The sequence below is a fragment of the Stegastes partitus genome, unplaced genomic scaffold (assembly GCF_000690725.1).
Source record: "Stegastes partitus isolate 25-593 unplaced genomic scaffold, Stegastes_partitus-1.0.2 Scaffold1001, whole genome shotgun sequence".
NCBI lineage: Eukaryota > Metazoa > Chordata > Actinopteri > Pomacentridae > Stegastes > Stegastes partitus.
Genome location: NW_007578732.1, coordinates 114,596 through 140,339, shown reverse-complemented (window position 1 = coordinate 140,339; position 25,744 = coordinate 114,596). Strand labels below are relative to the sequence as shown.

The following is a 25,744-nucleotide window of genomic DNA, read 5'->3' as shown; positions in this document are numbered from 1 at the left end:
ATTTGTGATTTGGACATTATTTACGGCATTTTTTTTTGTCAATATGTAAATTAATATATTTTATATTAGTAGCTATCTAGTTTAACAAAAGCAGGAAAATCTTATCTTTAAAATTTTAATTTATTTAAAAAAAAACTTAATTATGTATATTAATCCTTCATATACAAAATGATATCTAATATACATAATTAAGGATTCTCTTAAAAAATATATTTAAATATGGGGAGAAAGTGTAATTTTACAGTCAAACATTGTAAAAGAATGAATGACCATTTATAAAAAACTTCAGATTTTTGGCCTGTTTTATGGGTAACATATAAATGAAGACTTTTTCCTACGATTTAACTGGTTAATATGTGTAATTTCACAAAACGGGGAAAATCTGAAGAAAAAAAATGACAGTAAATGTTTGGGCTCGGTGCAGCTGATGGACATTTTGGCGAACGGCACCACGCTGTTGGACACGACAGTCCGGAGCGTTCCACAGATATTTGATGGATTACTTGTCTTGAGAGAATGCAGGCTGTGGTAGGACTGGAAGAATTTCTGCTGCTTTAGACGGATGGAGAATATTCTGGCAGCGCGAGGAAGCATTGTTGAAATGTCAAGTGATGGTGGTGAATGAAGCGGATATCATGTCAGCGTTGTGGACACCGAGACCGTCGTCGATGAAATGCAGAGACGTTGTTTGTCCGTGGATCTCTCTCCATAGCTTTAACAACACCAAACGTCTACTTTCTGCTCCGTACATCAGATCCGTCAGTAAAAAGCGACCTCGTCCATCTTGCTGGTGTCCAACAAAGGGAGCGGTTGCCCACTGGAGCCGATAACGATGCCGATCTGCCTTCAGATCAAGGCCTTGTTGCGAAATCGCCAACCAGCTTCCCTCAGGCGATCCCTCACATTCTGAGCAGACGCTCTCTGATCACTCACATCAAGAACTTCATCACAAGCCTCTGTAGTCGCTCTCAAGTGACTCCGCAGACGGACGGGTTGAATGTGACGATTCTGGTGTCAACATGTGGTGTTGGGTCAGTGGACCATCATGTCACAAACTATTTCTTTGACAACAAATTATGTTGTCGCCATAAAAGACAAAGAAAAGCAGCAAATTCTCACATTTAAGAGGCTTGAAAAGCTGTAAACATCCAAGTGTTTGGTGATGATCATCTTGATTAACTAATTCTCTGATTAAACACCTACTTTAAGGCCAGTGAAGCTTACACGAAGGTCCAAGACAAAAGAAATGTAGGTTGCTGCCACAAAACACAAAGAAAAGCAGCAAATTCTCACATTAAAGAGGCTAAATAAGCTGTAAACGTCCAAGTGTTTGCTGATCATATTCTTGATTAACTAATTCTCTAACTAAACACCTATTTTAAGGCCAGTGAAGCTTACTTGAAGGTCCAAGACAAAAGAAATGTAGGTTACTGTCACGGAACACAAAGAAAAGCAGCAAATTCTCACATCTAAGAAGCTACAAAAGCTGTGAAAGTTCAAGTGTGACGTACCAGCATCCTCCAGCCTACAGCTTGTTCTGATCTTTTGCGTGTCTCCTGAGGCGTTGTTTCGTACGAATAAAGCTGCATTTTAAGGAGGCCTTTAGCGTCTAGTCAAATGATCTGATCTTTGTCAGCTCGAAAGCTTTATTTTGTGGCTACATTTAACTCTAATCTTAACACCAGAGATGAGATTTTTAAATTTTTTCTTCAATCTAAGTATGAAAAGAAGACCACGCGTGCTGGATTTAGATTTCCGTCCAGTGTGTTTCAATCAGTTTATGAGAACAACGTTAGAGCTTGTAGTGTCATAATACTGGTGGTCAAACATGCACGGATGTTTTATCTCCAAAGTCGGTGCATCAATTTCTTTTTGGGCGACTGAGCAGATCCGCTCAGATAGATCAGAGGTGAACTCTGATCTGTGAGTCTGCCGGAGCTGGCAGGAAATCACAGCGAAAACAGGAAGTGTGGGCTTGAGTTCGTCCATCCAAAAGAGGCCTCCGAAAGAAGTGGAAGGGATTCGTTAGACTGTACTGTGACTTTACATGACTGCTAAGAAGTCTCAGCTTTTGTAATTAGCCTCCTGTAAACCTTTTTGAATCGTCGCAAGGTGTTGGTCACATTTTCTCTCTCTGTGGGCTCATTTTTCTTTGTAACATAAAGTCCTGCATCTCTATAGAAGCATCACAACCATGACAAGAAACAGAGAGAACTCAAAAATGTCCTCTGTGCAGCAGAACATGGTTATAATGTCATAAATCATAACACTAGAAAAAATAGAATTTCTTTGATCATTTATTCTATATAGAAGGAAAAAAAATGGAATCAACATGTGCAACGTATTTCCAAGAGCCTACATGTGTTCCTAATACTGGGGGGAGGAATGGTGACATGTTACAGCTATGCAGCTATTTACATATTTAATTTGTTCCCATACATGTCTCCCGTCTGCTCTGCGTAAAACACTGCCTGCAGTTCAGTCGAAAAGTTTCTGAATTTTTGGCCGTTTGTCGTAGTGGAGTCGCTAATGGCTGAATGAAACAGAATATTTTGCATTTTACAGGATCTGGTTACTGCAGATAGTTTATTTTTGGTGCATTTTTAAATAAAAATAAATAAATAAATATTATTGTTTTTTAAAAATCTGTATTTTAACAATCTTAAGACACATTTTGGGTTATACTACCACAGTAGTGATATTATTATTATTTTTTTTTATCATTGTTTATTTTTAAAATTTTATGTTATTAGTGTTATTTATTTTTTTATTGTATTTTTTTAAATTTAATTTTATTATTGTTATTTATTTTTTAAATTTTATTTTTTAATTCATTTCATTTTATTATTCCTATTTATTTTTTATTTTAATTTTTAAATTTTTCTATATATTTTATTTTATTTAGATTTTTTTATTTTTTATTCACTCATCAAAAGGAATAAAAAATTCATATCAAGCAAGAGCTCAGGTCTTAAGCGGTTAAATATTATGTCACATATGATACATTTAAGGTCAGAACTGTCTGAAAGTTTTGATAAATGGTGTCATTTTGGCAATTTAAAAAACACACAAACATATCTTTCAAGCCCACCAGCGTGTTCTGGGGTTCAGGGGGTTAACACTTTTGCCATCCGTGTGTCGTGTCTACATCCGACAGTCGTGCTGTTGTTAATAAAATGTCACTTATGATGAATTATCACATGTTTACTATTATGTTCAACAATGCCGCCTCTCTGACAGCTTCGATTCTGGGCTCAAGGACAAGATAGACCCAGAATCCCACAGGGAGCATTATTAATCTGGACTTTTTAGGCCTGTTCCCAGCGTGAGCCCTCTTTACGTGACTGCTCCAGTTTCTCCCTTCCTGTCTCCAGACCTGCAATTCATCATCCCGCCGCGGATGATGCCATCAAATCTGTTCCCGTCAAAACTCTGCCAGCTGTCGTGATATAAATAAAAGCAACAACAAAAAAAAACCTGATGTTAGTCTTACAGCCGCTGACATCACTGATCCCATGTTTTTCCTCGGCAGCGTAAGAATTCCTTCCGTCCCGTGTCTCCCTGTTCACCTCTACGCAAGAATATGAAAAGAAACAGATATGGCAACGCGAGAGCCAGGACAGTGAGTGCACGCTGCCTTAAGTGCTATCTTGGCTTTGGAAATTGTGGTTTAGGAGGATTATTTGGACAGAAAGAGAGAGGGGGAAAGGGAGTGAGAAAGTAAAAAAAAAAAAAAAAAGAGACACACAAAAGGGTTCTGCCTCGATTATCCTCGAGCCAGAGACATCATCTGCGTGTTGTCCGCTGAAATGCAGATTGAGGTCCTGCGATGGTTCAGTTTTGGTGGAAAAAGCTGCTTCTCATACTTGACAGCGCCGTGCATATCTGAGTGCAGCTTCAGTTACACGCAGCCTGAGCGGGCACGAAGCATCTGGCCAATCTTATAACAACCCAAGAATGGAAGGTATTCTTTCCTACGCCCAAACTCTGCTATCTCTCACAACGCTTTGTCGGAAATTTAAATGAAGAGGTTCACTTCCACAGCGCTGCCCTCAGTCATTTTTCTCAGAGAATGGGCTTTGCTTTTTGTTCGGATGATCGATACCTCGCTCTGGAACAAACTTTATCAATATTATCTCATTGCGGTTATTTGTTCAGGTCAAGTCAATCTTGGAAGGGCTCGGTTTCAAGACGGCAAGTCAAGAAAATATGAACTTTATCTTCTGTCCATTGTGAACTATGTCTGAATGGGGCTCCGTTTGCTGTGAAGCATCTCTTAAAGCAAAATTTACTCGTTTTTTTGTCGCAACATGAGCCCTCGTCCTTCCTCGGCACCTCAAGGGCAACATGATTTAACAAGATACTGCGGAAAAAGCGACATCTAATCCATCATAATTAACCAAAAAAACAACTTTTCCTGCTTCTGCACAAGAAAAAAGATCCTCTTGAAACCATCTTTTCAAATTCTTAGAACAATTCTTCCTTGTTCTTAAAAAAACACACAAAACATTGAAGATAGTACTACATCTCCTCATGTGCTCCAAAACTTTTCCTTCATGCCACCACATGAGGGCGTTTTTATGGGGACACACCAGCAGAGAATATTTCAGCTGGAGATCCACAGAGTCTGATAAACTGAACATCTGAGGCATGTCAGCAAGAATCTGCTCCGCTGTAGAGCCACTGAGAAGGAAACTGAAAGTCCAGCAGTGATCCTTAGGAGTGCAACTGATGATCATCAACAATGTGTTTAGTGCTAAGGGTCTGGCTTAACTGATGGATTCCTTAATCAAATACCAATTAAATTTCAAGCCAGTGACGTTTTCTTCAAAATGAAGTTAGTTTACTGCCATAAAAAGACGAAAAAGTAGGAAATGCTCGCATTTGAGAAGCTGAAATAAAAGCCTAAAAATCACTAAAATGGTGCAAAAACATCTTAAATGTGTAGTTATTTGGTGCCACTGACGTTTTTATATTCAGATAGAAGGATTGGCAGCACAAAATAATGAGAAAAGTTGACATTTTCATTGTTATAATTTGAGTTTTACTTTGCACGGGGGGCAGGTTTGACCTCACATCTGTGCTGCTTCAGAAAATGATCTATTTCAGAATCCGTCACCACAGAACTGAATGCAAGAGTGGCTGAGAAGGAGAGAGAAACATGTGGGGGGGCAGGAGGTGTGCAGGGGGAGGGGATACAGAGGGGATGCGGGGCTGTGCAGATTCATCCCGGGGGCTGGTGCACCGGGAGAGGCCACTGTCTCCCTCCCTTCCAATGCCACAACAGTCTCACTTTTGGAGACGTGAGCCGGACGCATCGGATATCCGGAACCCCATCTGCCCCCACCCTTCCTCTCTTCTCTCTCTTTCTCTTTTTTTTTTCTCCCACCTAGTCCTCTTTCAGTCCAGGTGGCAGAGCGCACATCGGCCGAGAGATGCAGCCTCTCATCTCCAACACATGGACAGCGGAGCTTGGAGCCGCCGCAGAGCGCTCCGTTAGCTAAAGAAAACCACCTCCCAGCAGCAAGAAGGAGACACCTCTGCTCGCTTTGGACTCGAGATAAAAGGATATATTTGTTCCCACTTCTGTTTTTTTTTTTTTTTTTTACCACCACCTTTTTTTTTTTTGTTAAAACCAAGAGCGCAAATCAAGTTGTGTTCAATGCGCAACCATGCTTATCATCTCTTCTCGCAGTGCGCTGCTGTCCGTCTACTACCCACAGATCTTCCTCATCCTCACCAGCGGTAGCTACCTGTAGGTTTCTTATGAATGCACTTGCTCAATTTTAATTCCGCCTGGTTTTATTTGCACCAGCAGGTAGCGGTACCTTGTGCGTAATTTGGCCAAATTACGCACCAGAAAACCGAACCGCGCGTAAAGATCATGATATGTACAATTAATTTCTTACAACAAAAGCATAACGCTGAACATTTTTACTATTCAAAACGTCAGCTTGAAACCGTTTCTGTTGCGGTTGCGTTTTGTTTTGGTGTGGCAGAGAGATTTACGTTGGAAAAAATGTAACTTGGAACATCCATCCGACTCAAATTTTTTGGAAACATGGGTAGGAAATGCGTGACTTGTGTCGTTCAATCAATTTATTCCACAGACTGCCATGGAACAAGAGCTGCGGATTTTTTTCCCCCCTCCAACATACGAGCAGTTTCATTCAAATATTGAGTCATAAAACGACTATTTATATAGACTGAATGAAGCCAATATTTAATGTAGGTGATTTTTTGTTCTAGTACGTGTGCAGCTGATGAGATAACCTGCTCTTATGGATTTACACATTACACCAGAACCACTTTGTCATAGGAGCACCTCGTCAGACATGGAAAGCATATGGAAAAGAGTAATATTGGGCTGCTTGGTACTCTGCCTATAGGCGCAGGCCTGTGTAATGAGCTCTTTCTTATGGCATTAAAAGACCCTCACAAAGAGAATGATTGCTGCACCATACATGCCTCTTATTCATAACAAGGGCAGGTCCTGAAACCTAAAATAGCTGCAGTGGTTCATGTTTTGAGACAGAAACGAGCTGGACTTGAAGCCATTTCTATAATTAACTATTGTTCTCCCTCATGTTGCCTTTTGTAGACCTCCAATATGTTATTGGTTTTTGGGGAAAATGGACAAATCTGGGTTCTTTTTGCTCAAGTGTGGTTCAAAAAGGAACAGAATTGAAAGCCTCCTTCTGATTTCTATATTTTCTTGATCTGGATCTATCAGTTTGGGTCATTCCTCTAATTAATCCCCATCTCTTTCTGCCTAGGGCGTTGTCCTCTGTGGTAGCTCTGGGTGCGAACATCATCTGCAACAAGATCCCGGGATTGGCCCCCCGTCAGAGAGCCCTCTGTCAGAGCCGCCCCGACGCCATCATCGTCATCGGCGAAGGCGCCCAGCTGGGCATCAACGAGTGTCAGTACCAGTTCCGCTACGGCCGCTGGAACTGCTCGGCCCTTGGGGAGAGGACTGTCTTTGGACAAGAGCTGAGAGTAGGTCAGTCTGCTTGAAAAGAGTTCGAAACAGTTTGTACCTCGATGTAGGCATGACATCAACAAGGAGACGGGGAGAAAGGGGGCTTCAAGGATGAGGTTTTAAAGCAGGTTCTTCTGGGGAAAATTGTTTTTTTGGGCATTTGTTTGCGATAAGGGGAATAACATGCAAGAAAGGTCCTCAGCTGGGCTCAAACTGGGGATGTTGTGGTTCGTGGTGCCTGTGTTTTGCCTTTGCAAGATAAAAAGTCGACCCCAACAGTCGAATCAAACAAAATTAGATCCAACAAGTGGAAATCTTAGACTTGAGGCTGAAGTAGAGACTGATGTGTGTCAACAGGTGGAATGTCGGAACCAAACTGAGCTTTAAAAGTTGAAATAACTGCAGCTCTGCATGTTGCTCTGACATCTTCTCATTCTTCTTCTGCCGTCAGTAAAAAAAAAAGCAAAAAAACTGAAGCTCGGCCCAACTAAGAGGCACGAAACTGACTTCGAGGGGGGTTGGTGAAACTTTAATGAAAGAATTTGTGTTTGGAGCTCCACATGCAACAACCACAACGAATTCTCTGCCTTGTTGAGAAAAATTCCAACTCCCCAGCGTCCCCAAAGGAGATTCAATCTGCAGTGGATGTGCGCGACGTCACTGTTTTTGCAACACTCTGTCGCAAAAAACTGGGAGAATTCGCGTTCATGCAGCACGGCCTGTTAAGTCTATCCGAGTGTGCAATCTTCCGAGCATTTACATCATACCTGCCCCATCTGTAAACACAGAACCGAACACTTTCTCCCTGGTTTTAGTAAACATTCTTCCCAGTTTTTATTTCTCACAGAAGCCTGTTTGCTCCTAATGTGAACCTCTTATATAAATTGTATTTCAGTTCGAGATGTTTTGTTGCGGTCTTGCTGTGGGTTTGGATCCATGTTTAATCTAGCAGCTCTGGGAGCAATCACTTTCTTCTACACGGGAGACAGGCAGACAAGACGTCTGGATCCCTTTATTTCTTTTGTCAGAGGAAATGTCTCTTTTCTCTTGTGGTGCGTAAAAGAGCTCAGAGAGACACTTTGGACCAAACTGTTCCTCATGTCCTCTCTACCAGGAACAAATACGAGCTTTCTGTGAGACAAAATGTCATTAGACGTGTATAAAAACTAATTAGAGGGTTGTAAGTGTCTGCGTAAAACGTGCCCAGGCGTCTTGACAGATTCGTCGTAAAACGAGCCACTCTCCTCGTCCAATTCTTGTCAGTTTTTGCTATTTTTAACAATTTAAACGCGAGCCAAGGCCGTACCCCCACTTGTGTGGCTAATGTACCATCCACCACTTTATTTGATTGACCTGCTGGGCCTGTGAACTCATTAAGCATTGAGAAAGACCAGAGAGATTCATGCAAACCACTAATTGAAGTCAGCTCCAGCAGCTGGATGGCAACAATGGAACCCTGCATGCACTGCTGTACAATCAAAACAAATCACAGCGCGAAGAGATGGCTGTTTGGCTATTGCATGCGCCTGATGCCTTGAGAAATGCTCACCATACAATATATCTGAATGGGTCGCAGATTTAGCCTGATGAGAGAAGACTTCAGAGTTTGTTTTGAGTTATGGACCAGGGGAACCGCAGGCCTGATGGTTTCTGCGAGTGAGTTTGTCAGCTTGGAAGGAAGCCATTAGAATTGCCTCTACCAGAGACGCCACGCATTAATACTCTGGGCTGTTGAGAAGAACGAAGGCGCAGCCTTATCCTGATTGGAGAGGGAGGATATCCTATTACCAGCCGGAGTGCCAATAAATTCATTTCCCCCCTCCACCCCATAAATATAAATGTGTTTATTCTGAAGTTCAAACGGTGACATACTGTACAAAAGCTTGGAAATGGGTACATCTCAGTCAGGCCCGGCCACAGATTATTTCAACACAGCAGTATCATTTGCTATAATAATGCGGACCGCCTAAGACAGACACAGAACGACACTTAAGCTGCGTGAGAAATTCCATTGATGAAAAACATTAAGACGCAGCACACCAAAAAAAATCTCCTCCAGTCAGCCAGTAGATGTCACTTGTGTTGTCTTCACTATGCAGATTAGTAGTTGATAAGCCGCAGACTACAGGTGGAGGTCAGTGACGGAGTGCGAAACTAAATTACGAGACCATGCAGATGCTCTAAGCAACTGTCTTTATACTTAAACTTTGGATAAACGGACCTTTAACCTGCCTCAGTTCTATAGTATCTCCTACTGAAGTTCTTTTATGAAGGTTAATTACAGCTACTGTGATTCTCTACCAAGCAGTTCCTTCCAAACTTAGTGCAAAACTCCAAAGTTGTGCCTATTTTTTTTTCCTTAAAACACTATTCCAGCAGCTTAGCGCCTCAGTTGGTTGGTGGACTCACACGAGAAGTTTTCTGCCTCTACTGGAAAGCTGGAAACAAGAGGAGAGAGAAAATGTCACGAAATGCAACAAAGGTCCGGAAACTGTGAATGTTGCGGCCGTGCACCTTAACCGTTCGGTTACTGGGATACTCTAAAAGGTCCCGCACATCTGCTGTCCACCCACACTGGAGTTTTCGCTTATTTCCTCTCATTACACCTCGCCTGAGAACTGTGTGGGCGTGTCCAGATTTTTGTTTAGTTGCACTTGTTTGGGTTTCAGAAATTACACTTTCGTTGTTCTTAGCGGCTCATGCGACGTGTACCTGACCAGAGGGCTAATTATCTGGATTTAGTCAAATCCGGGTCGAGCCTTTAGGGAGAACAAGAGTCCAAATCAAAGCAGCAGAAGCTAAAAAAAAACTCCCAGGTTTTAGTCTCTAACATTGCTCAAAGTGCAGAAATGCTGGATTCTATATTTCCTTCAATGTAATTGAGTCATGTCTGTCATTTGACCTCCAGACTTGTAAAACTCCGACTTCTTTCAAACTTCACATTCCCAGATCGTAACGCAGGCTTTCTGCTAAAAACATTGGCCTTCTGTACAAACTGAAACAACATCAGGTTGAGAAGACGATGAAAACAAACCAAAATCTTGTTTTTTAACAGTGTAGCTACACAACGATGACAGTTTATAGCTTTCTGAGTATCAAAAGACTCCTAAAAAGTAAAAATACAAGGCAAAGCTACCCAGTATTGGACTTAGCCAATGCTTTCCATCTCATTTTGACTGGTACAGTATTTTCCAGCTAATCACAGAGAACATCAGGTTTTTTCTGTAGTGAAATTAGTAAATTATCACTCTTATTCACTCTCTATACAAGAAGTACCCATTAACTGGGCAAGAAAACAGCTTCAACTTAAATGTAAATGAACAAATCTGTAAACTTTCAGCCTGATGGGTGTTACCTTCCAGTTAATGTTGATTTTAGGTCAATGCTGATACTTCATTTTAAAGCTTTTATTGGGTGATGATGATGCCGCTGTCGTGCATTTCTGCTACTAGCTAACAGTACTCCAGTACTTGACTTACACTCAACTTAAGAGAGTTGTTGGACCAACGTAGATGAATTGCTTCAGTTGGCAACGCACAATTGGGATGGGTTTATCCAAATTAGGTTTACAAGTAAAATTAAAGTCACTGGTTTAAGTTAGATGCACTTTAATCATTGTAATGCTTTTAAATGAACATCTTGTGTTGCTGCAACTTAATGTTGAGGAAAGTCTACTTGAAGTTTTTTCAACTAAAGTTTTTGCTTTACCCAAATGTAAAATGTAATGCAAAAGGCGTGAACCCAGTTGTTGCACTTTTATCTAAATTCAGTTGCCAGGTCAAATGAATAAAGTGTAAGTTAAAAGAAGTTATCACCAAATTAGAAAGCCAACTGAGATTCATTCAGAAAAGCACTTTCATTGAACTGCAGCGCTAATAAACTTTTTTACAGTGTAAGTTACTTTTCACTATTTTGTATTTTAACTCACATTTAAACTGATTATCCTGAAGCAGCTTTCACTTATGTCATTAAATGTGTCGTTTAAGTCACAGCGATTGAGTTACAGTAGAAAAATTTAAATACCAGATGCACAATATGAAACGAGTGAACCCTAATTTTTGCACTTCATCTGAATCAAAATGCCAGTTTCAAGGAACAAAGTGTAATGCCACATCAAAAGAAGTCATCAACAAACTAGAAAGTTAAATGAGATGCATTTAGAAAACTCTCTGTCCTTTGCTCTTCTTTGTATTTTAACTCAATTTTACACCTATTCTCCTCCTTTATTTCCCTTCAGGCAGCAGGGAAGCAGCATTCACCTACGCCATCACCGCAGCTGGAGTCGCCCATGCAGTGACGGCAGCCTGCAGCCAAGGCAACCTGAGCCAGTGCGGCTGCGACCGCGAGAAGCAGGGCTACCACGACCAGGAGGAGGGCTGGAAATGGGGAGGCTGCTCGGCCGACGTCAAGTACGGCGTCGAGTTTTCGCGGCGCTTCGTTGACGCCCGCGAGATCAAGAAAAACGCCCGGAGACTCATGAACCTGCACAACAATGAGGCAGGGCGGAAGGTAAAAAAAAAATCAATGTGACCAAACAGAGCTTTACTAACGCTAATGCTGCCGACAAACTGAAGCAAAGTGAATGAAACAGGGCGGCTTTAAAGCAAGTGTACCTGCACGCATGAACACACATGCGAGAGTGTGAATGTGTCAAATAAAATGCAACACTTGGCAGATACCGCTGCCAAATGGAGTGGAGCCACATCCCTACTGTCCATTCACCGAATTGCTAAGCATTAAGTGAGAATAGAGGATATTATTGCAAGTCTCTCTCTCTTCCTTTCTCAGTGGCAGCACCAAAGACCACACTTCTGCACCACCGCACACACTGAACCAACCAGATCCAAAAAATGTGATAACCACGAGGGGAAAGACAGAGTTGCTGATTTGACTGTGGACAAACAAGTTGCAATTATGAGCGTCAATGCGCCAAAAATCATAATGAAAAGGGGGCACGGTTGTTGTTTTTTTTTTTTTTTTTCTTTCTTCACACTGAAATAAAATGTGGTCACAGGGGCAAACAGTCACCTGTCAATCCTGTCATCTGAAAATATTTATATGGCATTATATTATAAATCTGGCTGCGCAAACCACAATGTAATTCTACACGTGTTCGGTTGCACAACAGCTCTGGTCAGTTTTCTCGGGCTGTCACGCCATTCTGTGGTCTGAAGAAAGGTAAAGTTAATTAGAGACTACAGCTTGGGTTTATGAGTTATTTTCCCCATATTTCTGACATAAAGTTGGCATCCTGGCTGCTGTGCTGAAAGTTGAAGTGCCCACAGAAAGCCCAGCTTACCAAAGGAGACAGACTCGAAGACTGTGCGATTGTTATTAGCCGTTTCAAATTTAAAACGACCATTTATGCGTTTATCCTACACGAGGAACTCACCGGCCTCTTCGTTAGCTACACCTTGCTAGTACCAGGTTGGACCCTCCATCAGAACTGCATTAATTCTTCATGCTATAGATTCGACAAGGTGCTGGAAACATTCCTCTGAGATTTTGGTCCATATCGACACGATAGCATCACGCAGTTGCAGCAGATATGTCGGCTGCACATCCATGATCCAAATTTTCCGTTCAACCACATCCCAAAGGTGCTCTATTGGACTGAGATCTGGTGATTGTCATGTTCAAGAAACCAGTTTGAAATAATTCCAGCTTTGTGACATGGCACGTTTTCCTGCTGGGAGTACCCAACAGAAAATGGGTCCACTGTGATCTTAAAGAAAGACATGGTCAGCAGCAACACTCAGGTAGACTGTGGTGTTTTAATGATGCTTAATTGGTACTAAGGGGCCAAAGTGGGCCAAGAAAATATCCCCCAAATCATTACATCACCACCACCAGCCGGAACAGTTGATACAAGGATGGATCCATGCCTTCATGTTGTTTATGCCAAATCCTGACCCTACCATCAGCAGAATTTGAGACTCATCAGACCAGGCAACGTTTTTCCATTTTGGTGAGCCCGTGTGAACTGTAGCCTCAGTTTCCTGTTTTTAGCCAACAGGATTGTCTTCTGCTGCTGTAGTCCATTTGGTTCAAGGTGCGTCACGTCGTGCATTCAGGGATGGTCGTCTGAATACATTATGGTCTTCTGCATGCCTTGGCTTTAAGAAGTTATTTGAGTTACTGTTGCCTTTCTATCATCGCCAACCAATCTGGCCATTCCTCTCTGACCTCTAGCACCAACAGGAAACTAACAGTCATACCAGCCCACCTGGAACCAACAACCATGCCTTTATGTTGACATTCAGATGAACCAATGGATGGCTGCTCGCTTAGAGGACTAACTAGCTGCTAGCATTAGCTTCCTCCAGTCCAGCAGAAGTGGTACCAGCTGGCTTGCAGGAACACCGCAGATGTTATTTTAGCCTAAATGCTTGGTAGATGCGATGATGGAGTTTCACGGTTGGTTTTGCCATCCACAATGGATCGCCGTTGCTTTAGAGGTGCTGCATTATGTCTTAAAAATCCACACTTAGGCCTTCAAGTCAACGGAAAATGATTTTTTTTAAAAACTGTTTCGACCAGCTGCTCCACCGGTGAAGTTAAAAGTTTGCTGCATTATTGGATTAAAAGATGGAGGTTTCAAGAGATGTTACTGTTTAAACACGTCACTGTCAGTCTTGTTGCACAGCCATGCCACGTTCAAAGTCACTTAAATCCACTTTCATCCCCATTCTGATGCTCGGTTTGAACTTCAGCAGGCCGTCTTGACCATGTCTACCTGTCTGAATGTGTTGAGTTGATGCCATGTGACAAGCAGCTACACAAGCGTACCAAACAAATTGGCCTGTGAATTTATGTTTGAAACCCTGAACTGTCCTTTTTAATTTGCACAGAGCTAACCTCAACTCTCTATGTGAACAGATTCTGGAGGAGCGAATGAAGCTGGAGTGCAAGTGTCACGGCGTCTCTGGTTCCTGCACCACTAAGACCTGCTGGATCACGCTGCCCAAGTTCAGAGAGATCGGTTACCTGCTGAAGGAACGCTACAGCGAAGCGGTTCAAGTAGAGCCGGTGAGGGCGTCGCGGCTCCGCCAACCCTCCTTCCTACGTCTCAAAGAGGCTCGGGGCTACCAGAAGCCCACGGACACGGACCTGGTGTACCTGGAGCGCTCTCCCAACTACTGCGAAGAGGACACGGCCACGGGGAGCACAGGGACAAGAGGCCGGCTGTGCAACGGTACCTCGAGCCACACGGACGGCTGCAACGTGATGTGCTGCGGCCGGGGCTACAACACGCACCACTACACACGGGTCTGGCAGTGCAACTGCAAGTTCCACTGGTGCTGCTTCGTCAAGTGCAACACGTGCAGCGAGAAATCAGAAGTGTTCACTTGCAAGTAGGGACAAAGAGACGGGGCACTGGGGTAGGATGGGACAAGGGACGAAGGTGAGGGGACATGACAAAGTGGAATCTGAAGCGACGGACTCGGAGGTATTTATTACATTTTGCACATTTTGACATCCTATTTGGAATTCTTTAAAGAGAGAAGTGGAATATGAGGTTGGGAGAACATTGGGAGCAAACAGACATGAACATTGAAGACACGTATTTGCTTGCGGAAGTGACAAAGAAGTAGCAGGTGAAAGGAATTGATGTTTTCCAGCAAGGCAATATTACGAAGACGACGAAGTATCTTACAGATGTTCCGCACAAGAGGAAAAAGGACTATCGTTGGAGAAAACTTCCTTAACACGCTAACTGGAAACGCTACAGGAGCGACGCGCTTTGGACTGCCACGAAATACGAGACGGGCGCTCAGTGAGGCCCGAAAGACGGCAGCGGAATAACTGTACACTCACACTGTATTCTGTTTGAACACTGAAAATAAAACGAAATTATTTATGTAAAAAAAAATATCTTTCAAACTTTAAAGCCTTATAGGATGGATAGCAAATTCAACCGCTCTAACGTTTTTGTTTTTTTTTTCCTCGCTTTTATAATCTTCAATTGCTACTGATACATTTAAAAAGCGGGAGGTAAAGTTTATTTCTAGTCACATTTACAGCCACTGAACAGCCAAATACTCTGCTTTGTTGCTGATTTAAATCCATTACCAGTTATCAGTGCCATATGCTATAGATTAATTATTTTCTTTTGCACTCACACGGTCACGTTTTTCTTATTTTATTTCACCAGTTGTTTTGGGAGGGAAGGGGCGGGTGGAGGGGTTGGTGCTGTTCTGACACATCTTCTCTCATGGACATGGAGGCCCAGCAGAGCCTTTTGTTACGCCAAGAACCAAAGAGGCAGAAAACACACACATGTAGTATTTTAAGCACCCGACTTGTCAGTTTGAACGGCACTTCATCCTGACTGCGTTCATTGTTTTGTTTTCGGAGGGCTCTTGACTTCTGAGAAAACCGTGTAAGCCTCATTGGAACTCTATAGAGGTGCAATCAGGTTCAGATGCATCCAACATTCCCATGAGCGGCAGAGACGTGGAATTCCACATCATGGCCTCTGCTTACACAAGGCCTTCCAGCGCGGTTTAGGCCTGCCTGGGTGGATGGCATGTGCCCTAACCACACAGAAGGGGGTATGAGAGGATCAAAGGCCTCAAAGCTATTTTTGGACAGCACCCTTAATGTATTCAGAAATGTTTATTTAGGCTTTATATAACTTACAAAACAATTTGAAGAGTATATTTTTATATGAGGAACGTGGCACTTTATGTCATTTATAGATGGAGAAGAGAGTCACTATTTACAAGTGTTTTCTAACGTCAGTGTATTCAGATTTGAGAGCTATAAATTATTTGGAATTTATGTCAGAAAAAAAACAAACAAACAAAAAAAAAAGAACTGTAAATACGCCACGTGTTTTAGCGAAAGTAGCTCAGATTTGTCCGCCGTCATTCGATCCTTCACAATCCAAAGCAGTTCAGGAAAGTTGAGAAATCTATGAAGTATTGGAGCAAACACATGGAAGTTGCTAAACGGATAATACATCGGAGGCAAACGAACGAAGGGCTTTAGATTGAGGGAGATTTCTGTGTTTCCAGTTGTCTTAATAGCGCTTTTAGTTAACTAGAGGCAACACACTGTTTCCTAAAAGCTATAACTTAAAATACAGCTTAATTTAAGTTTCTTTATTTGTTTTGTGGCAAAAGATCAAAGTCTGCATCACTTACAAACATGGACATTTGTATTTTTTTTTCTCTCCTTTTTTTATCAATAAAATTTGAGCATCCTTTTAACGCCTCTTGAGTTTTATGTCGCATTTTGGACTTTTGTTCAAACAATAAAAAAAAAAGAGTTGTTTGTCACACACACACACACAATACTTTATTAGTCATTAAAGAAACTCATTACCAGAACCAAACATGTAGCTTAAACTCTTAACAAGGTGGGTTTTGGTGGATTTTGCTGAAGGTCGATATCAAACCGCATTACAGTAGAGGCCTGCAGCGTAAAATGCTGATATGGGAAACAAGAAGTTTTGGCCCTCGACCGATGTGGCGCTGATGTGTGAGGAGGTGAACGCACGGCCGCGGCCATGCCACCTCATTCAGCCCGGCTGACTTGCACAGCCTCTTTCCTGTGGGGCTGAAAAGCATTGCAGCCAGCCAGTCGAGCGCGAGTAACAGCTGTTTTGTTAGCTGTCTGAAATCCTGGGGACCGGAACCGCATAAGCTCCCTTCACTATGCTGGCGGATTGAGGGGAGAGTCCAGCCAATTGTTTCAATACATTTTGTCATTAAAAATCAGAGGCAGAGCAAACAGGGTGGAGCAGGGTGTGGGCAGGCCCGTAAAGCGCTGCATTGTTGGCTTGTCAGGACCGTTCAGCTTATCCAGCAGCGGGAGGAGCAGGGAGGGATGTCATTCTGCAAACTAATGCTTCTGGTCTGATTCCCTCACTCACTCACTCGTTCATTCATTCACTCATTCACTCGGCGGATGCACACTCTTCAGTATGCTCTCATCCGCTGTTTACCGAAAAGAAGAAGCGCACAAACACACGGCTACAGCTAAATCGGAAGTACGGTATTTTATTAAATATCTAAGAAAGTCAAATATAACTTATTCAGAGCAAAAAAACGTAAAACACAAATATTAATCTTACTAATATTAGGATGGTTAGTGGTTTATGCTGCATGCCTTAAGCCCTCTTGGTTATCAACAGGTTAGAAAGAGAAGATGAAATTCACAAGACTCATGACTGTTATTGCAAAAGCAAGCGGAGAAACATGCTCGTAGTGCACGCTGAGCCTTGTTTTTAAATGACAAAACATGCATAGAGTCGAATATTTCGTTTGTTATTGCGTTCTGCACTTGGACGCCCTTAGATTGAAGTATTAATAACTATACGTCTGTTTAGATAAGCAACTATTTGAAGCGTTTGAATAATACGGTGGCCTAGGATGCGACCGTTTAATTAGGTAAGGCGGGGAGGGGGTAGAGTACATCATGTTTTGGTCATTCTCTGTTTCATGGTTACTGCAGAAGCCACTATGGGCCTGGGATTAAACTCCAACTCCTGCTGGTAACATCACTGTCTCTGAAAAGCGAAAAGCCCGAACACTGCGGCGCTCTTTGTCTTTGGATTAAACCACAAAGCATCGGCGTTGCCAAAAGGTACCAGCATGTGCTCGCCTCTCACAAACTCTTCATTTCCCAGACTCAGGTCAAGACAAAGCAGGAGCTGCTGACATCCTGACCTTCTTTACCAGTGAGGACCCCATGGGCCTTTTGTGGACCAATAATACCTTGTGCCCAAGCTGGGCACAAGTGTTAGCATTACTGAGGTAGAAAAGTAAGTTATATATACTTCTCTGATAGGAACATCTAATTCAAAAGCGCCTTTTTTTTTTTGCTTTCTCTATCGGCAGTGTGGCTGTCAGTTATTCTGGACAGGCACGGAAGTTACGGTAGTTGGGTGATGAACAGGTTGTAAACCCGTAGAAGAAGCTGATTAATGAGGCTTGCAACACAAAAAGCGTACACGTTCACACAAGAGTATACGTGTGAACGTGTACTTTCTTTCCCCCTTTCTTAACTGCTTTGCGTGAGAACCTGTTTTCTTGAAAAGCTTCGTTCTCCTCGCTGCTGCTCCTCCAGTGTTTTTAGGAGTCTTTCCTGACAGGTTTGAGCAGCAAGCTTCCGTCTCGCTCCTCCACCAAGAAACCCAACTCCCTGAGCGCAGAGTAGTCGGCGGTGCCGCGACGTTCCAGGTTGGCGACCAGCTGCTGGTTCTGCGTGTTGTGTTCTAGCAGGTTCCTGATGGTGAAGATGGCCCACTGGCTGATAACTACAAGTGTCTGGTTAAGGACAGCAACGTCACAATTGGCAGTGGCTCTTTACAGTTTCTCTGAGCATGTTTTTTACGTGTTTTTCTGGCACCAGTTGATTGACCAAATTAAGAAAACCAATGGGGAAAAGTTTTGTTGAGGTTCCATACGGTGAAAAAATCTTTTTATTGTATTTTGTGGCCGTTATCAACTTAGAAGTGTAAAGTAAAAGCTGTTAAGATACGAGGATGTTTACTTCTGCCATTCCTCAAGCCCCCCCACAACTGGATAACCTCCCAGCTTTACAAGTCAGGAAGAATGTTATTGAGCTGCTACGTTCCAACCAATAGTCATCTAGCGCTCACTTTGTATAATCCTGCCTCACAGTCCAAAAGGTTTATTTACTTTCTAAATCTACTTCTGCCAATTGTAAAATGTCTCAAAGCAGCACAGCAAGTGTTCTGCTGTTGGCTGCCAGAGTGAACACGAGAGGCTTCATGCACTCCCAGCATCTGAGCAACTGAACATCCAGTGGATTACTGCGATTATTAAAGTCACCACAACAATTGGAAAATCCTAGCATATTGTGGAGCTAATGTGGCTAACATTACCATTGGCTTTAATCGTATGCCCACAGGTCAGAGCTCTGTGGGAATTGTAAAGCTGAGGGACATTCAGAATAGACAACCTACACTTTGCTTCTCTCCTGCTCTCTGTGCTCACATATCATGCAGTTTAATACAGCTGAGTTCCCAATACAGCTGCTGTCATTTACATTTTTTTCTACAAGATGCATTTATGAAATCAATTGCAGTTGCACATAGAGAAAACAATGACTGGTAGAAAGTCCAGACACTGTCAATTGAAACCAACCGATGCTGGATTTTGGGACCAATATCAATTTTAAGAGAGTCACAAAAAATCGGCTATTGATACGCCAGCCAATAGCCCTTCTAAATGTACATACATATACAGAGCTGGGAAAATTATGGAGTCATCTTTTATTAACTTTCCAGCCATGTATTTTACAATCTAGTTTGCAGTTTATCGTGACACCACTTGACTCCTTACCACTGTCTGAGATACATACTCTGCTACATGCGCTGCAGACAGTACTGAGAGTATTGTAAGGAACAATCTGCTGGACAAACTGTATGACGGCACCATTTCTAAATTACCAGCATCTTTTTTTGGTCGGTCGGGCTCTAATTTTCAACGTCCCACACAAGATGTGAAACTCATAAGTGCCTGGTATTCGTTTTGGGTCACCGAGTACGCAGAAAACCCAACAAACAAACGAGTTTCGCAGACTTGTTATGTATGTTTTCTGATACAAAACATCTCACCTCACCTCCTCTCGAGTTTCCCACATAAATACCTAAACATTTTTTTCCTTTGCCAATCTTAGTCCGAACAGAAACTACTACTGAGAACATGAGAAGGTCGACAGAGTGGGCAGCGTGGGGACAAAGGCTCGGCTCAGACTACTGACCGGGTTAGAAGGCAGCCTGGCACGATGCCCCGACTCCAGTGAGCTAATATCAACTGGTAGCAGGACGCCCAGCAGGGTGTGGAGATGAGAATGACTCCTGAGTTCGAGCTCAGGGCCCTGCAGTTTATTATGCACCAAATAAAGCAGAAATTGGAGTTCCCAAGGGTTGCAAAACTGTGGTGAAAAGGGGCATTAAAAGCAAATTATATGTACGTTCCCTATCGTGTACACACATCTATAGTGAGCTGTCACCGTGTTAGGTAGACGTGTAATTAAAGCAGTCTTTTATTACATCACGTCTTTGTGAAACGTATTTGCTAACTGTCAGAGTTTAAAGGTGAGAGGTTATTTTTTATGATATTCTGCCTCCTTGTGTGTATAAATAGTAGCTGAGAAAATATTTGAAATACATGCCAAAGTGTCCCACTGTGGTCTGAATAAATACCACATAATGCTCTGATACAGTGGCAAGAAAAACACAAATTTATGCAGAAATGTTCACAAAAAATACGATTTATAGCAGGGTCATGAGGCCTATTGAACTGGTAACTGCCTTAGTGTAGTTTAGAAGGTTTAGTAGTCAAGTTTAGTCGTGTATCAAAAAGACCTCCTTAAAACCAAAATCTGCACGAACACTAAAACCAAATGCAACCCATCGTTTCACACCGTTGACAATCGGCAAGCAAACACGTATTAAAAGTTGGTGAACGTAACATTGTCCAAATTTCAACCACTTTGCCCTGCCAGCCTGCGCACGCTGCAGCGATTAAAGTTTGACGCGGAACTTATTTTCCGGTTGCGAAACCCACCAACATTCCTGCGCAAACGTGCCAAGTTTAATCCTAAAAGTGCCAGAAAAATATGACTAAAATGATCTCTTGGCATAAATATGAACAGTGATTTGGACAAATATGAAATATACATACGTAAATACAGATGTGTTTGAGTCTCCAGGTCACTGACTTGTTGTTAAAGGATACAAGGATTGTTGCTGTCGATGTTGCAGTTGTCCAGGATGAGCGGGATGCCTTCGAGTTCTCTCACCTGAGGAAACAAGTTCAGCAAGATGTGGAGGATTTAATCTCAGTTTCTTACAAATATGACAAATCAGTACAAGAAATTATACTTTCCATGTTTTTCTTTGCTCAATAAAAGCTCATTTCACAGTGAGAATCTGTCTATTACATTTGTATTCTGATTACACTACAGCATGACTCAGGACATCCTGTATGGATTTCATGACTTATTAAAATGGGGGGAAAAGGTAAGAATGGTTAAATTCTATTTAACTGCTTGAGTTTTAGAGTTCTGGTATTATGTGCGTGCTGCTCAACGACCACACTGTTGTTCCATTTTAGGACTCCTGAATAAAAAAAAAAGCAGCATTTTCTTGTGTTATCCCACTATTATAACCCATAATATCTGCAGGGGAAAAGCCATATAGGGTTAAGTTTTGCTTTCAAAACACAACCCTGAAGTCTCTTCTTCCTATGGACTGATCAACATATTAAAGCTGTAGTCTGTGATTCTGAACAAACATTCTTGATATTTATCTATTTAGCATATTTAGCTGGTTAGCCTTTACCAGACTCAGCATGCACAGGACACACTGGAATAATGCTGTGGTTTAGTCTATTTACAGCTCCAGGGCTGTTTACGAACACCTGATTTGTATTTAGCACACAAACAGCAGACCGTGAGGGGATAGTCACTAAATTTGACAAAAGCTGAAGTCAATTAGTATCACTGACTTTACATGATAGTTGTTTATTACTGCCATAAACAAAATGAAAAGTGTGGTTTTGCTGTCGTCTAGTTTATGTAGTAATCACATTCAAAGTCAATACAAATTTACTCAGAGGTGACAGTTACACTTAAAAAAACAGACCTTGTCAAGTAGGTCATCGCGGTTCAAGAACTTTAACGTTGAGCAGAGAAAAGAACAATACGGAGATGTCCCTAACGGAGCCTCACGTCCATGCAAAGGCAGCAGTGTGGTTGTGAGTTAGTCTAAGACCACCACAACGGGGTGATCTGCTCTCTATCATGTGTCCAATTCTATAGGCTTAATTATTGTCCTCGCTTGCTGTTGCCCTGACGTTGCCGTTGTGGTTACCCTCCAAACATACTGCTGGGAGCAACGGAACAAGACGAAGCGCTGAGTTGCAGAAAGTGGAAATGTCATTTAAACTGTCAAAGGAGCACAGTCGCTGACTAGTACGAGCACCCAGGTCTGCGTTTTCCACTTTCAGAGTGATTGTCTCGAAGTTGCTTACATTATGTCCAAACCCATAAAGAGGTGAATAACGAGCGACTGGACTCCGGCTTCGGCACGGTACGAGCAGTTCAGTACTTTGCATGCACATCTTGGGTTACAATCTCTCCCAAAGGTGAACAGAACGACATTTGGTTTACTGGAAGAGTTCTTAGTGAAAACAGATACGGGGTGATTTCTGACCACTGACAGACCACAGATCAGCATCCATAAATATTACAGCGAGGCCAACTGAGGGTGGCCATCCCACAAGAATTCCACAAATCTGTTTCTATTAAGTACAACTGAGTCCATAATGAGCCATAGATACTGCAGAGGCAAACTCCTCCCCATCTGCTTTATTACCCCTCTGCGCTTCATGTTAATGCTGAGATGTTGACAGACGGCGATGGAGGGAAACTGATAAAAACCGCTAGAACGGGGCGAGCGGGGGAATGTTTTTAAGTGAAAATGCAAATCGTGTTGAGAGAACACACGGGCCTCCTGCTCCATTAGACATCATTTGCACTCCTCAGTCCTCAAGAGATCACAGCTTAGTACAAGAACCTGCACTTGAAACATGCTAATTTGGTGCCGAGGTCTTTCAGTCGGGCCTCCCAGACCTCTCAAATGCCTCTTGACCTTTAACCCCGCTGTGTTAGACGGATCAAGGGCATTCACTAAATCTTGAGAGAGATTAGTGAAGGGGTAGACAAGAAAATAAAGAAAATTAACGAGTAACAACAATCTAATTTTAGGGATTCTGTGATTTTCCTTTTTTTTTTTTTAAACTCCTGGCAGAGCTACAGATGGGTGACAGATTAAAGGAAAAAACAACATAACAGTGTCTTCGCAAAGGTGTTGTTCCACCAAATGCTGCCAGAACAACTTCAGATGAATCTTGATGTTGATTTTCCACGTTTTTGGAACTCTACTCAAAGGATGAAGGCCATTCTTCCTAAATAATTCCCTCATTTGTTGCTTTGATGATGATGGTGAGGAGCGCTGACTAACACGTCTGTACAAGATCTCCTAAAGGTGTTGAGATCTGCTGAGTGTGAAGGCCATAAAATATGATTCACATCATTTTTGTAAACCATTCAGTGACCCTTCGTGCCCTGTGGATGAAATCATCGCCATCCCTGAAGAGACCACTCCCAACAGGACGGAAATCTTCCATCGTAGGATAAACGCGTCACTCGGAACATCTTGGTATTGATTTTTAGTGACTCTTTCTTCTCATGAGACAACTAAACCCAAAATATGCCAGAAAAATGTCACCCACAACAAAACAGAGCCACCAGATCCTCTCAGTGTCGGTTTTTCCTTTAATTTGTCACCCATCTGCATATTTAGTGAATCATAGGGAAATCTGTACATCATTAGAAGCAACAAATGCTTAAAAGATGTTAAGTGAGAAATTGACTAAATTATTCGTCTGTGAGGTGACTAATCAGTTACTCAAGTTGTTTATGTACAGTTGCAGTTCACATTACTTAAAAATTGGGCTTCTTAGCAAAAGCATTACAGCTTACGAAATGAGAAACCTGCCTTGAACATGTCTGAGTACATTCTCAGTCATGTCAGGAGCTTCAGTATAAAGCAACTGGGTTTCTTTGTTTTGTTCTTGATGTTTCACCTCTCATCCAGGAGAGAACTAAAGAACTCAGAAGTACTTTAAACATACTTTGACTGATCTGCACCATAGATTGTAACATAAAGACACACAAAACAGAAAGCTGTCTAAATACAAATTCACTCTTCTGTATGATTTCCATTCATTTGCATTTTGTTGTAAAATACTCGCGTTTTGCTGTAGTTACATTTCAGACTTTCATCTCTTCTTTCATGAACTCATCCATCTAATGCAGCGTAACATAATCCAAACCTTGTTCTGGTTGTCGGTGTTGCCGTGGCAGAGGTTTCCTATGAGCCTGATGAGGTGAGCCTTGAAGCTGATGACAGGAGAATGAGAGGACGAGTCCACATCCCCACCGAAGGAAGAGAAGTTCTGAGCGGCGCTGAAGATATTCTTGCTGGCTTTCCCGATGGCATGAACCTGCTCCAGGAGCCCTGCAAAGAAAACATAAAGCGCGGTAAGAGGAAAAACAGCAGCAGAACAAAGACTTTTAGTCACGCCAAGCTTAAGAACACAACTACTCAGATGATGACTGAGTTTGAATTTGATTTATGACATTAAAGATCGTATACATTTCCTTGAGGCATTGTTTAAACCCTCTAAACTCACGGTTTTTGCTCCTGTCAAATTTTTACTTACTGTGGGCTCATTTTTCACTGCAATATAAAGTCCTGCACCTCTATGGAAACAGTATAGTCATGGAGAAGTAAACTGAACTTAAAATACCTCCTCTGTGCAGTATGACACAGTTAAATCATCACAAATCATGAAGGGTGAAGTTGAATTTCTGTGATTATTTGAAAAAAGTTGAACAAAAAAACCTGGAATCAACATTTACAACATTTGTCTAAGTGCCTACAGATGATTCCAGTGTTGGAAAACAACATGGTAACTCTACATGCTATGGATATTTTACTACTACTGACATGTTTCATTTGTTTCCATGCTTAGCCTCCTGTCTGCACACAGCCTGCAGTTCAGCGGTAAAGTCTTCACTGCTGCACTGAGTAGCGCAGAATTTCTAAATGTTATATTTTTGGCAATTTTTTAACTGAGACACGTAGGATAAAGAAATTTAAGCTTAGATTTGTTGAAGTTTCACAACAGAGCAGTACGTCACAGACGATTAGTTCACGGATCATTGAAAATCTGATGATTCTTTCTGTTTTTATACAGTTGTTGGCTCTGACAAACGGTGTTATTTTGGCGATTTTTAAAAGGTTAACATGTCTCTCAAACTTGCTGTGGGTTTTGGGGTTAGAATGATTCAGAACCAAATTAAACACTTTAGTTCAAGCTCATTTACATCGGAACTCTGCAGTGGCTTTCACTGCCTGCCAACGCTGAGGAGGGTCGTGTGCAGGGATCCTAACTTTCTACCTGTCTGACGGGAATGTTGAGCTTCACATCCAGTCAGAGTGTTTGTGTGAGTGTGTTTTTTCACTTACCAACAGTGGTCATGAGGAGGTCAGGATGGTCCTGCAGGAACATGAACTGCTTGTTGTCTGAGGTCATCTCACACAGCACGTCCAGCAGACTGATCACTGTCAGCGCCTCCTGCAGGACCTGCAGGGAAATGCAACCAACCGGTGTCAGATAAAGAAAGAATGAATATTGAGAAGATGTTAAAGGTGAAAGCTTAGTGCTGAATTTAATCAACTATCTATTAAAAGCAGCTACAAAGATGGGACCCTAAAACTGAGAAGAAGCTCTGAAAACGATCCGCAGATCCTGAAGGCCTGCTGAACATTTTGTGTTTCTGAGGTCTGAGTGAGGTTGACTACTGTACTGTCTGACCTCGTCACTGGAAGCAGAGCCAGTAGCGAGTGTTAGAACAGCTCCACAGCCCTGCTGGAAGGAGCTGGCCAGGAAACGAGCCACGCTGGGAGGGACGCCACACTCCTCCGAGTCCTCCTCTCTGAGCTGGGCAAAGAGCAGCTCCAGTAGAGTAACTCTGGAAAACACATGAACATCTGTATGACAAATCTACAAACCTACTAAATTTAACCATTAAATATTAGACACCGTATTCCTGATATGTATACAATCCTTTATTTGGGCATGAACGTATTATTTCACAGTATCAGAACCACAAAAATCACTTCAGAAACATCTGTAAAGACACTCTTTC

The 25,744-nt window shown here is 42.2% G+C and overlaps 2 protein-coding genes across 3 annotated transcripts in view; one reads left to right on the top strand and one right to left on the bottom strand.

The window, feature by feature from the left end:
* The first annotated feature begins 5,368 nt into the window (after window positions 1–5,368).
* Window positions 5,369–16,239, top strand: wnt7ba (wingless-type MMTV integration site family, member 7Ba). The gene is made up of 4 exons (XM_008294863.1): window positions 5,369–5,755; window positions 6,777–7,003; window positions 11,220–11,491; window positions 13,862–16,239. Exons 1-4 carry the CDS (start codon window positions 5,673–5,675, stop codon window positions 14,339–14,341), a joined length of 1,062 nt encoding a protein of 353 aa, XP_008293085.1. The 5' UTR covers window positions 5,369–5,672; the 3' UTR covers window positions 14,342–16,239.
* A 29-nt stretch (window positions 16,240–16,268) lies between these two features.
* Window positions 16,269–25,744, bottom strand: part of atxn10 (ataxin 10) — a 13,162-nt gene continuing 3,686 nt past the window's right edge. For both annotated transcript variants that reach the window (XM_008294862.1, XM_008294861.1), the window contains 5 exons: window positions 25,411–25,567; window positions 25,062–25,179; window positions 23,863–24,047; window positions 20,701–20,764; window positions 16,269–18,248 (listed from right to left, as the gene is read on the bottom strand). In XM_008294862.1, coding sequence (XP_008293084.1) covers window positions 18,064–18,248; window positions 20,701–20,764; window positions 23,863–24,047; window positions 25,062–25,179; window positions 25,411–25,567 — 709 coding nt within the window. In that variant the 3' untranslated portion in view covers window positions 16,269–18,063. The remainder of the gene's footprint in view (window positions 18,249–20,700; window positions 20,765–23,862; window positions 24,048–25,061; window positions 25,180–25,410; window positions 25,568–25,744) is intronic.

Bases quoted from the DNA above. Each gene is read 5' to 3' on its own strand.
- wnt7ba (XM_008294863.1), top strand. From the start codon at position 5,673: ATGCTTATCATCTCTTCTCGCAGTGCGCTGCTGTCCGTCTACTACCCA. The intron at 7,004-11,219 runs GTCAGTCTGCTT...ATTTCCCTTCAG, and splicing joins TGGACAAGAGCTGAGAGTAG to GCAGCAGGGAAGCAGCATTC. The intron at 11,492-13,861 runs GTAAAAAAAAAA...CTATGTGAACAG, and splicing joins ACAATGAGGCAGGGCGGAAG to ATTCTGGAGGAGCGAATGAA.